This window comes from Myotis myotis, unplaced genomic scaffold, assembly GCF_014108235.1.
Source record: "Myotis myotis isolate mMyoMyo1 unplaced genomic scaffold, mMyoMyo1.p scaffold_m19_p_17, whole genome shotgun sequence".
In the NCBI taxonomy this organism is placed as follows: domain Eukaryota; kingdom Metazoa; phylum Chordata; class Mammalia; order Chiroptera; family Vespertilionidae; genus Myotis; species Myotis myotis.
Window position 1 is genome coordinate 29,144,964 of NW_023416321.1, and position 15,528 is coordinate 29,160,491.

The window sequence follows — 15,528 nt, forward strand, 5'->3', positions numbered from 1 at the left end:
TTCCTTTCTTTCCAATGCGGGTGCCTTATGCCTTGCCCTCTCAGCTTTTCTCCAGGAGTTTAACCCTCCGCCTCAGGCCTCCCATGGCTGCCACACCCCAGCAGGCTTCTGGGTGCTGGGAATGGGTCTAGAGGTCTAGCCCCACTGTAGAATGATAGTGAAACAAAACTAAGCTTTATTGTCACTTCTTTCACAAGTGTTTAATGAGCACTTACTAAGTACCAGGCACTGTTCTAGATACTGCGGGTCCCTGTCCTCATGGAACTTACATTCAGGAAGAGGAGAAGGAATAAACAAACATGTAGTGCATTTTCAGGTGGTGATGAGGGCTGTTAAAAAACACACGTGAGGGCCAGGGGAGTGTGGATCACGGAGGTGCCGGGGTGGTCAGGGAAGACTTCTCTGAGAAGGTGACTCTTAAGCAGGCACCTGAGCAAAGGGAGGGAGTGAGCCATAGGAATAATGGTGGCAAGGATTCCAGACAGAGGGCACAGCATGGCGCTGAGGTAGGGGGAGCTGGGCATGTTTGGGGAACGTCAAGGAAGCCCCCCTTTTTTTCTGTGTCATACTGTAACGAGTACTTTGAAATTTTAATTATGAGGGAATAGACATAACATAAACGTTACCATTTTAGCCACTTTAAAGTATACCGTTCACCCACATTAAGTCTATGTGCAACCATCACCACCATCCATCTCCAGCCCTTTTTTCCTCTTCCCAAACGTAAACTCTGTACCCATCAAAACTAACTCCCCATCCCCCTCTCCCCAGCCCCTGGCAGCCATTGTTCTACTTTCTCTGGGATGAGCACTTTAAATGCGTCATCTCATTGAATCCTCAAAACCACTGTAGATTTGGCACATCTACACAATGGAATACTATGCAGCTGTAAAAAGGAAGGAACTCCTACCATTTACAACAGCATGGATGGAGCTGGAGAGCATTATGCTAAGTGAAATAAATCAGTCAGAGAAAGATATCACATGCTCTCACTCATTTGCGGATTATAATGAACAACATAAACCGATGAACAAAAACAGATGTAGAGACAGAAGCATCGATCAGATGCTCAAAACTCAGAGGGAAGGCAGGGGAGGGTGGGGGTTAGGGGGAAAGATCAACCAAAGAACTTGTATGCATGCATATAAGCATAAGTGAGTGGATGTGGACAACAGGGGGTGAGGGTGAGGGCAGGACTGGGGGGATGAGGGGACATTGGGGGGATAAGGACACATTTGTAATATCTTAATCAATAAAGGGGAAAGAAAAAAAAACCCACTGTAGGCCATAGGTGTTACTGCCGTGCCCATTCCACAGATGGGGAAACTCAGGCGGAGGGAACTGCCGGAGGCCACTCAGCTCCTCTGTGGAGGAGGCGGACCTTCAATGGTTTTCCTGGCTCAGGCTCCTACCCTTAACCGCCCACCTGGAGGGGGTGAAGGATGCCACCCTGCTGCCCCTCTGGCAGCCCAGAGGTGGCCCAGGAGGGTTAGCAAGGGTTAGGAGCAGGTGAGAAGCTTTTCTTGCTGGAGCAGGAAGGTTTGTTGCACCTGACCGGCCCTATCTGTCCGGAAGGAAGGAAGGGACTGCTGCCCAGAGACGCGGGTGGGGGTGGAGCTAGCAGTTTCCCGGCCTGCGTGTGATGGGCTTGGGTGCCCGGGAGTCCACTCCCTCCCGCACCACTTACAAACTGAGAGCTCGGTAAGTTCGCCTTCAAGCCGATTTCCTTCCTTGCAAACATCATCACGCTGACTGTCCAGGGTGGGTGAGAGGATCACATGAGATAAGGCACGTCAGACACCTAATCAGTGTCTGGGGCATAGTAGGTGGTCAACAAATGTTCACTCCTTGCCTGGACAGAGCAATGCGCCAGGGCCAGGAACCAGCCTCTTCGCCCTTCCCTCCGGGCCACGCATGCATCCTGTTATCCCACTCAGAGGATGCTTACAAGCAGTCATCTCATTTTACAGACGAAGAAACCAAGGCACAAGGACGTGAAATAAACCGCCCACAGCTAGCGAGCGCGGCAGAGCCAGGATTTAACCCAGACAGTATGTAGCAAAGGGAGTCACACTGTGGAAACGCCTCGTGCTCCCCAGCCCCCGCTGGATGGCCGGCCTGGGTGGGGGCTGGGGGAGGCAGGGACCCTCCCCCTCCCCTCCAATCCGCCCGCCGGGGCCTGGCCTCCCCGGGGGCGCGAGGACCGCTTGTTGGGTCTCATGGTGACTGCCTCCAGCCGCCCCAACCCCCGGGCCGCCGGGGGGCCTGGCGGCGACAGCGGCGCCTGGCAGCGGGGGATTTGGACGCGGCCGCGTCTCCCCCTCCCTCTGCGCCGCCGGGGGCTTGGCCGCGCCGGGGGACTTATCTCCATTCCCTGGGACAGCCCCGCTCCTTCCCGGCATGCCCCGCTCCCAGGAGCCGCCCGGAGTCCCGCGCCCGGACTTTGCCATCGGCGGGGGCCAGCCCTGGGAGCGCCCGGAATGCATCCTGCAGCCGCAGACTGAGGTGGGTGCGCCCGCCGCCCCGAGCTGCGGGAGAGGGGCCCCGGGCGGCCGGGCCGCCCAGCCCCTGGGGAGAGGGGGCGCCCGGCCGGCGGGCAGGGTGTGGGGGATCGGGATCGGGGCGCCGCCTGGGGGTGGGGAGCCCGCCTGGCCGCCGCTTTGTTGCGGCCACGGTGCTCGCGCGGGCACGGCGCCGGCGCCGACGACTTGGAGAAAGTTGGAGCTGCGCGCCGGGTAGCCCTGCTCTGTGCGCGCCCAGGCGCTGGGGGTCCCTCCCAGCCTCCTGGGTGTTCGGGGTGGCCGGGCGGAGGGGAGGAGGTTGGGGCTTGGGTCTGTTATATCCTTGTGTGTTTAGAACTCAACAGCGGGGAAGGGACAGAGAGAAAGAGAGAGACAGACAGACGCTGGGAACTACCCAAGCTATACAAAGGAAGAGAAAAACTCCTGAAACACAGGGGAGAAAGCACAAAAAGGAAACACAAAGAAACACCCCTACAGACAGATCCCCGAGAAACACGTCAAAAACTCACGAAGCTCATACACATTCACAGAAACGCACTCAAACGCACAGGCTGAGAGGAACAAAGCGGGTGGTCTTGGAGGCCATGGGCAGGGGGAGGGGAGGACATTCGGAGAAGGGGAGAGACGGAGGGAGGGGGAAACGTCGCAGGAGTGGAGAGGAAACCGGAGGGGGGAATGGAAAGACTGAGAGAAATGGGAGGAGGGAAGAATAAGACTAAAGGAGATAGTACTTTAGGAGGGACTATATAGACACACATCTAGAGGAACTGAGGCAGACGCTGAGAATTAGCCCCCCACCCCCCAACATATAAATCCGAGATACAGAGATGGGAGAGACCCCAGCCATCTCACCCTGTGGGCAAGTGAGTTCCGGTGGGAGAGTAGCTATGTAAGAACTCCGAGAAAGACCTCCTTGGCACTATTGAGCCACACAAGTCTCCACCTTGTCCACCTGGCAAACTCCTATTCATCCTTCAAAACCCAGCTCAAGCATCACCTGCCCTGTGAAGAAGGCACACCCAGAAAAATGTCACGCAATCACAGTTACTCTCTTTTCCGTGTATTTGTGCATATGGCACAGGCACGTGGAGTTGAAATGGTTTGTTGGTCTGTCAGCCTCTTCCCCTGGCTCTTCAAGGTTTGAGGTCCATGTCTTAATTTATTTCCAATTTCCAGATACCAGCCTAGTGATTGGTACATAGTAGATGGTCAGTAAATACTTATTGAATGACAAACAGGAGCATTTGGACCTTCTAAGACAGGGAACACAGAATTAAATCCAAATAGAAGACTCATAGAGACTCCCAGGTCAAAGCATCCTTTTTTGTAAATGAAGAAGTTAAAACCAGAGAGGGGAGAAGACTTGCTTATAGGGACGCAAGCAGGAAAAGACCATTGTGAATACGTACTAGTACTTCGAGACGTCCTTGTTCCTCCAGCCTATGAGTTTAAAATCGGTGCGAAAAAACCTCCTGAATGAAAACAATCAATAGGCAACAGTTTAAGACCAGCTGTAAGTTTCCAACACTGAAACTGACCATCAAAACTTCTTCCAGAATCTAGAATATTCAGACTTCTCTTTACTGTGAAAGGAAAAGGGAGGTGCACGTTCACCTCCGCTTACGTGGCTGGCTTTCTGCCTCCTGACTGTAAACTTGGACAAATGTCTTAACCCCCCTGAACCTCAGTGTCTTCAACTATAAATGGGGATACGAACACCTGTCTCATAGGTTAGAAGACTTAACACCCGACGTGCCTAGCACGGAGGATGCCTTCAGTATAGACACTCGTGCCCTTCTCTTTCCGAAGTGGGCATTCTTCGATGCACCGGTTGTAAATGAAGACAACAGTGCTGGTGAAAATGTTTGCTTTTGTCCCAGGACAGAAGCCCAGCCTGGTCCATCTGGGGAGCACACTCTTTTTATAAAAGAAAAGGCAAATTTGGGGCATGGCATAAAATGCATCTTGATTCTATGGAGGCCTTCAGGTCTCTGCAGTTGACTTGGGGCACCCTAACTCCCCCCCCCCCCCGCACGAACCCCTCCTCATCCAGCAGGTAAGACCCCCACTGCCCCATCCTTTTTTGCACCTTCCTTACCAGGCCTGCTCTGCCCTGTGTCTTTCAAGCTTTAGCCCTTGCGGGGAATGTGACCGGGACTGAGGGGCCACCAGAAGCATGGAGACGGTGGTGATCGTTGCCATAGGCGTGCTGGCCACCATCTTTCTGGCCTCGTTCGCAGCCTTGGTGGTGGTTTGCAGGCAGCGGTACTGCCGACCTCGGCCCCGGGACCTGCTGCAGCGCTATGATTCCAAGTGAGTGCACCCGGGCAGGGGAGGGTGGAGGGGGGCTGTGCCCTGGGGCTCCCACAAAAGAAAAAGCAGCTTAGTGCTGGGCAGCTGGCTCGGCTTTTTGTCTCTGCAATGGTGCCTGCAGGCTCTCCTTCCCAATAAAGACCTCAGAGCTTGAGGCTGTTCCTAAGCCCCCAGCATCCTGAGCCGCCTCTGACTCTGTCCCTGAACGAACGAGAAAGCAGCTCGACATGGTCGCCTAGCGTAACAGTGGGACCGGCTGCACAAAACGGCCACCTCACTCAGCATTTGGACAAGCCACATCCCTTTCCAACCAAACTCATAGGGAGAGGAATCGGATGCCCGCATGTCTAACCAGCGGACACTTGGTGTTGTGAAATCCCAGCATAGGCCTATCTCTCTCTCTGCTCAGATTTCTTTTTTTTTAGTATATTTTTTATTGATTTCAGAGAGGAAGGGAGAGGGAGAGAGAGGTAGAAACGTCAGTGAGGAGAGAATCATTGATCGGCTGCCTCCTGCATGCCCCACACTGGGGGTCAAGCCCACAACCCGGTATGTGCTCTGACCGGGACTCAAACTGTGACCTCCTGGTTCATAACCACTGAATCACACCAGCTGGGCTCTGTAACTTTTCTCTTGTTGTTTTTGTGCCTTGCTTGCTCCTTGATTCACTGTCGAGCCATGTACCCTGCCTGTGACTGCAGTCTCATTAGCTCAGGTTTGGATCCAGGACAAGTGGTCCTATTTTACTTATTCACTCCCATCAGCCTTTGGGGGGTAGGTGGGCCTCTGTGCGGAGGGGTCAGCCGCGGTTGTCCATCCTGAAGCTGCTTCCCTGGGCTCTTCCTTCCAGGCCCATTGTGGACCTCATCGGTGCCATGGAGACCCAGTCTGAGCCCTCTGAGCTGGAACTGGACGACGTCGTCATCACCAACCCCCACATCGAGGCCATTCTGGAGAACGAAGACTGGATCGAGGATGCCTCGTAAGGCCTTGGGGATGGCCTGCCTTCCTTGAGCCCCTGGGGATGGTCGGAGGGACTCCCTTGCACCCTTTCCTGGCTTCCTGCGCCCGAACACATGACTGGGCATCCAGAAGCCCTGTGCCCGTTGCTGCTCTTTCCCTGTTCTCATGAGGAGGGAAATCAGAGTATGACATAACAGTGTTTGTCCCGGACTCACCCCCATCCCTCATGTTGCAGACCTGAACACTGGGCTTCATAGGTGTATGGCAGAAGCTGTTATAAAGTCGCTTGGTTATCCTTGGGGTGCCCTTGAATCTGACAGGCAGGCTCTGGGGATGCAGCCTTTGTCCTCAGTGTCCTCAGGGATCTCTCCGTCCCCCAGGAGCCACTCCATTCCCCCGTCATTTAGTCATTCACTCACCGGGCAGATGTCTGTCTGTGAGGCCATGTGTGCAGGGCCCTGGGCCAGGCACCGCAGGTATTTAACTGGCGGTGGAGACAGAATTCTACTAAGGACAGTACCTCAGAGATGATAGGGGTCTCTGTGCACAGTCCAGTGGGTGCGTGGCGGAGGCAGTATCCATGGTTGCCTGGGGTGGGGAGGTGGGGGCGGAAGGAACCGCGTCAGCAGCTCAGAGCACGACTGGATTGGTGGGGAGTCGTGTTGACAGAGCGTTGATTAGGTGGGGGTGGGAGGAGAAGGGTAAGGACAGAGGGGCTTCCTCATTAGCTCCTGGACTTGTTCATTTGAACATGACGAGGCATCGCTGCTCTTAGGTGGTGCCCAGGTGTGCAGAGCTAGGTGAGGAGCTAGGTGAGGAGCAGCGGTGGGGGCTGGGGGGAGGTGGGCCTCTGAAGATCAGCACTGACACGCTCTTCTTGTCTCCCCAGGGGTCTCATGTCCCACTGCATTGCCATCTTGAAGGTAATACTCTTTGACCGCCCCAGGCGATAAAGGGGGTGGTCAGCAGAGCACCCCGGTGCACAGCTGGTTAGAGTTGAAAGCAGCCTTAGGAAGGGCACGGAACCCTTGCAGGAGGCCTTTTTAACCTGCCTTGAAGCTTGGAAGTTCGACAGTTCGCTTCCACTCCTACAGGGACGGTCTGTCAGACTGCAGAGGCTTGGTTGCACCTGGTCCTCATAGCACAGTGACCTGTGGGAAAGACCACCTGGATAGTCACCAGCCACATTGTCACCGACCGTGGACACAGCTGTGTGCCCGAGTCGGTGTAGCTGCTGAGGGGGAAACGGGGCTTCCCACCTTCCCCCTGGGCACCTTCTTTCCTTCACAGAGAGCTCCGCCCTGCAGAGTGGGTTTTGTCCTGTGTCTGGGCTTCTCCAATGCTAGAAAGCCCGTCACCGGCCCTCTTTGGCGGTGACAGCAGTCAGCCAAGTGGGACAGTCAGTGTTAAAAAATCCAAGCCACGAGTTCTTCAAATTGAAGACAGATTTTTTTTTCCTCCTTAAATGTCTGCAAGCCTCCAGGACTGGGTGAAAAATTGCACCCCATTTGCATTTTGGGTCATTTTTACAGTTTCAGCATTTGTTTTTCAATGTTTGCCAGACACGATCCTGCCTAATAGAATCATAGTAATATTGAAATACTTGGCCATTGGTAAATAGTGTTGGTGTCTTCATATCTGTAACCTGGGAAACCACACATTTATCTTTATCTAGGACTTATTCAGAATTTCAAAGCAAATAGCTTCATCTTCGCTTCAGCGTCTTGCAGTGTAAGATATTAAACACCTTTCCTCCCGCCTCTTCTCCCGCTGTCTCTCTTGGGGGACAACGAAATGCCTAGTAGGACATTGTTGTCACCGAGTCCTGGCTTTTTATATAATTCCAAGAAGCTCTCTGGGTATAGATGCGGTTGTAGACAGCGATAGAGCAATAACGGCATAGTCCATCTCTCTTTCCCCAGCCGGGGCGTGTCCTGGCCCTGGCGTTTGTCCCTTCCCTTGCCTATTAGAGGAGGAGGACAGTGGCCCTTGAAGGAGAGGATGAGTCAGCCGGAAGGAGTCTTTTGTTTATTTATTTATTATTTATTTTTATTCTTTATTGTTTGAAGTATTACATGTTTCCTTTTTCCCCCACCGACCCTCCCGGCCACTCCCACCCCCCAGCACATCCCCCCCCACCCCCCCGCCAGTGTCCGTGTCCATTGGTCATGCTCATATGCATACATACAAGTCCTTTGGTTGATCTCTTACCCCTCCCTTTCACCTCCCCCCCGCCCCCCGCCTTCCCTCTGAGGTTTGACGGTCTGTTCGATGTTTCTCTGTCTCTGGATCTATTTTTGTTCATCAGTTTACGTTGTTAATGATATTCCACAAATGAGTGAGACCATGTGATACTTATCTTTCTCCGACTGGCTTATTTCGTTTAGCATACGGAAGGAGTCTTAGTGGGTTGGGATCAATGGTCCACCTTGGGACCTCAGATCAAAGGAGAGGCTCTCACCTTCCTGCTGAGATCCCGAGGTCATTTTGCTGTGGCCACCTGCCCTTGAGTCCCTGTGGGGGGCTCCTGGGCTCCTTGGTGCCCCCACTTTTGCAGCCCCAACAAGAGGCAGATGATGGAACTTCTTTAGAACCTCCAGGTTCCAACATCAGGGAGGTGTGGGAGGGGAGACCAGTACTTTGGGGGTGCCCAGCGGAGTTGGCAAATGATGAGAAAGGCACGAGTCTTATGCCTATTTCCTGCGTTTTCCCAAGGCTCTGGCATCACCATCCAGACAACGTGCTAATGTAGTCCCTGGAAAATTGTTGAGATAAGTGGCACTTTTGGAGGATATGCTGAAAGGGAGCAGGTGTCCCTTGTCCAGCCAGGTTCCTGAGGGTGCCCCGTGGGCGGTGGAAGACTAAACCGGGAGGTGAAGGAATAGAAAGTGGGTTTCCCTTTACGCGAGACGGTGAAATGAGAGCACATGAGTTTCCTTAGACAGATTATTTCAGTTTAGACTTCTCTACGCCGAACCCTGACCGCTACCTGAGGTTCCTGCCCCTCCCTCCTCACCCGGCCGTGTTCTCAGCGTCGGCCTCTTCCACCCCATTTCCTCTCATTTCTGTGTACTTTCCACTTCAGTTTGACCATGTGGATTAGGGGGCCCAGCTGTGGGATGGGAGCCAAGGCGGGGGTCCTGTTTGTCTTTGTGGGGGTGGCAGAAGCCCCTCGGGAGCTGGGTCACCCCTCATCACCTCTGTCCTCCTTGCTGCCTTAGATCTGTCACACTCTGACAGAAAAACTTGTTGCCATGACGATGGGCTCAGGGGCCAAGATGAAGACTTCGGCCAGCGTCAGCGACATCATCGTGGTGGCCAAGCGGATCAGCCCCCGGTGAGCGGCCAGGGCTTTGGCCCCCACACCCCACGGGGGCAGGGAGGGCCAGACGCTGAGTTGACGGGCGGGGCCAGGCTCCTCCGGGAAACTACACAGACCATGTTATGATTTATGTCCCGAACACCCCCAGGGCATCCAGCAGGGGTTGGGTGGGGAGACCTTCAAGCTAAGATGTTTCACACCATCCCCCCACCTCCAGGGGGCTTTTTGGGAAATTCCAACATATGACGAGCACTGACTCTTCTACTCCACACATCCCACAGTGGCTGCCCCCTCCTTTTTTTTCTTTTAATGTTTTTTATAGATTTTCAGGAAAAGAGGAAGGAAGAGGGATAGAGAGGTAGAAACATTGATGAGAAAGAAACTTCATCGATTGGCTACCCCCTGCACGCTCCCTACTGGGAATCAAGCCTGCAACCTGGGCATATGCCCTGACCGGGAATTGAACCAATGACCTCTTGGTTCCTGGGTCGACTCTCAATCACTGAGCCACACCGGCTGGGCTACCCCCTCCTTCTCAGTCCCATTCCAGCTGGGGCTGCTCTCCTCCTCTTTGCCTTTGTCCCAGGCTTCGGGTCAGTAAGCACATTTCACCCCCATCTTCTGTGAACTCGTGGCCATGTCCTGTCTCCCACCCATATCTGTACTGGAGACTAATTCGGGGGTGGCTGGCACCCACGGCTCCATCCATGGCCCAGCCAGCAGCCTCCAGGACGGAGTGGGAGGTGAAGCCGTACATCACTGGGCTCTCCCAAATTCCAGGCATCTGCGAAATCCCGTGTGGGAGGCAACCAGCAGATTGCAGTCAACAGCTACACCCCCTCCTGTGGGCTCAATTTGGTGAAGAAAAATAAAGCCCTTTTCTTAGAGAGAAGGGCTGTGCTAAGTTTGTGCTGCCATCTGGTGGCTGGCATGTGGATGTGCCTGAGTCCCTGTCCGGCCACATCCCTGGTGGGAAAATCCCCCCATTCCCCCCGGCCCCCCCCTCGAGTTCCAGGGGCGCTTGCTCTCCTGGTGGCTGTGGCCTTGGGTGAATCCCGAGGAGCCAGCCCTCTGAGGGCATAGGAAAGAGTTGGTGCACGTGAACTCTGTCCAGGGAGTTCAGTGTGTTGAGAGAGTGGGAGGGACTCCACCAGAACCGTTGTTGGCTTTCTGTGGAGCTCTCCCCGGTGGGTGCGGTCCCATGATTTATATCAGCCGAGGTCGGCCCCTGGCCTGAAGGGCCCTCCAACCAGGCTCTGCCACTCACTATCAACAGAGACTCCCCATTGCTCATACCTGCTGGACCTCCATCGTGTGCCCTGTCACTCCTAAGGGCCACCCCGGGGGCCTGGCAGATTCACGTGGAACCGGGTTATGAGGCAGCGTTGCCAGGAGGGGTCGGAGGAGGAAAGAGATGGAGGTTTCTGAGGATGAGTCCAGGGCTGGGTGGTCAGGATTCGCGGTGGTGCTAGGGTGTGGGTGTGGCGTTGCTCAGGGGGCGGGCTTGACCTGGTGCCCACTGGCCCATCCTGCAGAGCACCTCGGACTGCTTCCAGAACATTCCTGCCAGAATTCAATCTGCATCCTTGCTTTGTCTTGTTGTCCTCGTATGTCGTTCTCCTCTGGCCGGTTCTGTCCTGTTGTTTTTCTTGCTCCTTTTATTCCTTTTATTTTATTGGTGTGTTGGTAGCATCTTAGTTTCAAGGGGTGCGGTGTCAGCTCCAGGCGCCATGGAGACGGGCCGGCAGAGGCTGGCGTGACCATCCCTCTGCATGTTCTCACCAGCCCCGCAGCCCCAAGACTAGAGCATTTGAGGACATCTATTTTCAAGTGTGTTTAGAAATCAAATAACACATTGTTACTTTTTTCTTCCTGAGTACCACATGGTCAAGAGCAAAAATTTGGAGCAAGACCTTGTACCATGCAAATCAGAATGAATAGTTTTTTTTTTTCTGAACTAGATTAAAAAAAAATAACCACAAGCTATACCATGTGTTAAAAAGAAGTACGGTGGAGCAGTTTGCCCCCAAATTAAACTTGTAGGGTTTTTTTTTTTAGTGTTCTATATAACCTTTAACCATGTTTTTTATTTTCAAACACAAAAATAATAAATACCTGTAAAAAGAAAAACATTGCAGATACGGGTTATCTAGAAAGTGAAGTATCCCCTAATTCTACCCTCTCCCAGTTCCTGGGGGTCACCGCTATTGAATAGTGAGTATCACTCCAGACGATTCTTCTCTGCATTTCATGGCTTTTATTTTATTTTTATGCAAAGGGGACCCATCAAACTTTACATATGTTGGGCAGTGTGTCTTTTTAATTTAGTAGTGTATCTTGAACATCATCTCAGATGTTGGACCATGTACTATTCAAATCATTGGAACTAAAACCAAACCAGAAAACAAAATACTCTCTAAACTGAACCTGAAGTCTTCCTACGTCTCAGGCGCAGAATGCAAAAGCCATTAGAGAAAACCACTAAAGACGTGGGCCTGGATATTAAGAGAGAAGAACTGGGCTAAGAAAAGGTAGAAAGGAGGGAGGGCGTGAAGGAGCTAAGGAGAGTGAAATGCTGAAAGCCCTGTGCCTCCCCTCAGAGTGGACGATGTTGTGAAATCGATGTACCCGCCGCTGGACCCGAAGCTCCTGGATGCACGGTGAGATGGCCGCCCCTCCCCCCATGCTGCGGGCTCCCGGCTTGATCAGATCTTGAGGTCCGCTGTTTGGGTTGGTGGGGAGAAGGCATGCTACTGGATTCCTGGGCTGTCCTGGGCCTTGGGTACCATTCAGTGCAGTGCGAATGGTCAGCCAACCAGTGAGCCACACCTGGCCGGGGGATTCTGAATCAATAAGGATGCTCGCGGTGGGGTGTGGATATCCCATCTCTGAGTGGGTAGCAGCGGGATGTGCTCATCCAATGGGCTCGATGCACCACGTTGTCCCATAACACTCTTCTGGAGGCTTTCCATTGTGAGCAGCAGACAGTGGGCACCACAGTCTTAAATAAGCTAATGAGACGTGGCGTATTATATTCTCATTAAAGGCTCTGAAAAGCCTTCAGGTAACCTTCTTTGAATTAGCCGTTCCCAAATTTGTTTGAGCATCTGTAAATTGCATGCTCACCCCCCTCCTAGGGAAGGGGCACCGGTCTGGGGAACAGACTATAGACTTTAGACCATTTGGGCTTTGGCACGAAGTTCCTTCTTCCTGGGGGGGACCTGAGCCTGTTGTTGTTTTTTCTAGGACAACGGCCCTGCTCCTGTCTGTCAGTCATCTGGTGCTGGTGACCAGGAACGCCTGCCACCTGACCGGGGGCCTGGATTGGGTAGACCAGTCGCTGTCCGCTGCTGAGGAGCACTTGCAAGTCCTTCGGGAAGCGGCCTTGGCCTCTGAGCCAGAGAAAGGCCTCCCAGGCCCTGAGGGCTTCTTGCAGGAGCAGTCGGCCATCTAGTGCCGGCTGGCCAGCCGCTGACCACAAGGGCCAGCCTGCTGTCTGCGGGCGGCCCGGCTGAGCCTTCCACTTTTCCTGTCGTTAGTTCCGCACGGCTCGGGGTCCAGCTGTGCGCATCATACATCAGGAGAGCCCGTGGGTTGATGCCTCTGTTGCAGTTGCAGATGGTGGCTGGCGAGTGGCAGTCTGACACCACAGTTAGGGGAGACGCCATTCACCGTCTGCGCGGCAGCCCTCTGAGCACTGGTGGACTCTAACTTTTATTTGGCTCACCTGGTGCTTTCAGGGAAACTGAGCCACCACCTGAGAATCAGGAGGTTTCTCAGCACAATCAGCATTTCTGGCTTCCCTTGAACAATCAGAGGTGAGGCAACTCTGACCTGCATTTTCCAAAGAGGACAATCAATTGGAACTAAGTAGGAGTAGCCTTTTTTTTTTTTTAATCCTCACCTGAGGATACTTTTCCATTGATTTTTAGAGAGAGATACAGAGATTAGAGAGAGACACAGAGAGAGAAGCATCCATCTGCAAGAGACACATAGATTGGTTGCTTCCTGCACACGCTCTGACCGGGACCAGGAATGGAGCCTGCAACCAAGGTACATGCCCCTGACTGGAATCGAACCCGGGACCCTTCAGTCCGCAGGCCGAAGCTCTAGCCACTGAGCCAAACCGGCTAGGATGGGGTTACCTCTTTTTGTAAGACTTGTCCTCTCTCCCCTGGTCTGTTTCATCAATTTGTGTTATCTGCCCGATCCCTGAGGCATCTGAGTCCCTCCTCCCCTTCACAGTGTGTGTTTGAAGGTGAGCACCTCAGAGTTGATTATTCCCTTTTCATCTTTATGCCTGTAATTTGACCTAGTTACCACTACGTGGATAGTAAATGCATACTTAGGTTTTTCTCAAGTGTGTGGTTATTGAGTCCAATTCAGATGCGTGGGGGACATATGTGTCCGAGAACTGAGGGTGGAAGGAGAGCACCTAGGAATCCTCAGAATGCTTTGTGTGTGTGACTCAGTGAAATACTTAGACGCCCTGAGTTCAGGTGGAGGTGAAGATGCCACCCCTAAGTAGTTCCACGTTAGCAGTGACTCCATGAAGACGTGTTCCGAGTTCTTTGGACATCGGTGTGTTTTGTAAATATTGGAAGGTGCGGGGCATTTTTATGACTTGAGACCTTTGTGAGACTGAGAATCCCAGCTGCACAACCCAGACGCACATCCTGATTGTGTCATTTCCAGCAGGAACGCCTGAAGTACTTTGCTTCCTCCCAGGTTCTCAGAGCCAGTCTGGCTCGGGGGGCAGGGCCTGGCTTGGGGGCTGCCTTGGTCCACGTCTGATGTGGTTAAGCATGTTCGGAGCTCCGCATCGGTTCTCATTTAACGTTCTCTGCTCTGACTCATGTCAGCAAATCCCTCAGCCTGATTCCGGACAACCAGGAATCCATATCCCCAAGCCCAAGATTTGGGCCTTGCTTGTCATTGAGAAGTGTCATTGGGCCCATTTCATCCTCCCCTGGAGAGCAGGATGCGTGTAACCAGCACCGAGTGCACCAGTTCCCACCTGGGGAGGTGGCATCGGGGGAGGGAAGCTGGAGTTCCACTCTCATGGACAGAAGGACGGATTCTTTTTGTTGTTGTTAATCCTCACTTTTATTTTTCCATTGATTTTTAGAGAGTGGAAGAGAGAAATATCGATGTGAGAGAAACACATCGATTGGTTGCCTTCTGCACAAGCCCTAACCAGGGCCTGGGCCGGGGAGGAGACTGCAACCGAGGTACATGCCCTTGACCGGAATTGAACCTGGGACACTTTGGTCTGCAGGCCAGCGCTCTATCCACTGAGCCAAACCGGCGAGGGCAAAGGATGGATTCTTGATTACAGGGGAAACCTTATTGGATGGTCCACTCTGCATGCTAGGTAGTTACTGTTCCTGCCCTGCTGGTGAGCTGCGAGTGGGAAATGTCCACAGAGCCACTTGGACGCTTCTATTTGTGGCCTCCATAAATAGACACCCATAGTCCTGGTTTTGTCCTTTTTTCCTCCCTTTCAAAACCTGCTTTCATAACCAGACTGGAAACTCATTCATACTAGGCTTGCAATGGCTGCCACCGTTGTAAATGTCCCCTGCGCTTAACCTGGACCAGAGCCCTAAGCCACAGAGAAGCAACCCGGAGTTGACCTCTCAAATACCATCCACCAGGTGTGGGGTTGGAGGTGGAGAAGTTTCCCCTGAAGTGACCCCCAGTGTCACCTCTGAGCCCTGGCGGGTCCCAGCACACCTGCTTCCTGAGGCCCTGAGCTGCTGCCCTTTGGGTGGTGAGGAGAGGTTGCTGAAGACAGGAAGTGTCTGTTAGATGGCAGGACTTCTGCTTCCGCTGCTCTGTAGTTTTTTCTTTCATCTCCAGTGCAGGGAAAATTAAAGGTCACTGGATAAGGGTGGTGTTGAGGTGAGGCTGATGGTTGAGGTGGAGCACCAACTGCTCTTTGGGAGTTGGCCGAAGTTACTTCCTCCCTTGGGAGGGGCTGGTTGGGGAGCACGAGGGATCTAGCCAGGAGGTTTCCCGGAGGACAGACGCATCCCAAGTCCCTAGTTCACTAGTGCCTACGTGCATGGTGGTAGATCTTTTCTTCCATGACCCCCACCGCCTCCTACCCTGGAGTAGGAGCATCAGACTCAAATTCTAAATGAGGAAGGAATTAGGGGTAGGATTTGAGTGTGAGAAGAGTAAAATCTTTGAAGTGGGGCAGAATTAGGTTCAAATCTGGGCTCCGTCATTTACTGTGGGAGCTTGAACCAGCTACTTAACCTCTCTGGCTCTCTCACCTGGAAAATCAAGGCCACTGCCTCATTGGGTTGGTATGTGAATCAATGAAATGGCATATGAGAAATGTCCCATTGTGTGCCTGGTACTGATTAACCAACATTAACCCCTCTTTCCACCCCACCCCCG

At 53.2% G+C, this 15,528-nt stretch overlaps 1 protein-coding gene across 1 annotated transcript; it reads left to right on the forward strand.

Moving 5' to 3' along the window:
- The first annotated feature begins 2,085 nt into the window (after positions 1-2,085).
- Positions 2,086-13,101, forward strand: TMEM98 (transmembrane protein 98). The gene is made up of 7 exons (XM_036342115.1): positions 2,086-2,505; positions 4,650-4,835; positions 5,686-5,817; positions 6,688-6,721; positions 9,020-9,135; positions 11,721-11,780; positions 12,367-13,101. The coding sequence occupies exons 2-7, from the start codon at positions 4,699-4,701 to the stop codon at positions 12,572-12,574; spliced, it is 687 nt and encodes a 228-aa protein (XP_036198008.1). The 5' UTR covers positions 2,086-2,505; positions 4,650-4,698; the 3' UTR covers positions 12,575-13,101.
- The last annotated feature ends 2,427 nt before the right edge of the window (positions 13,102-15,528 follow it).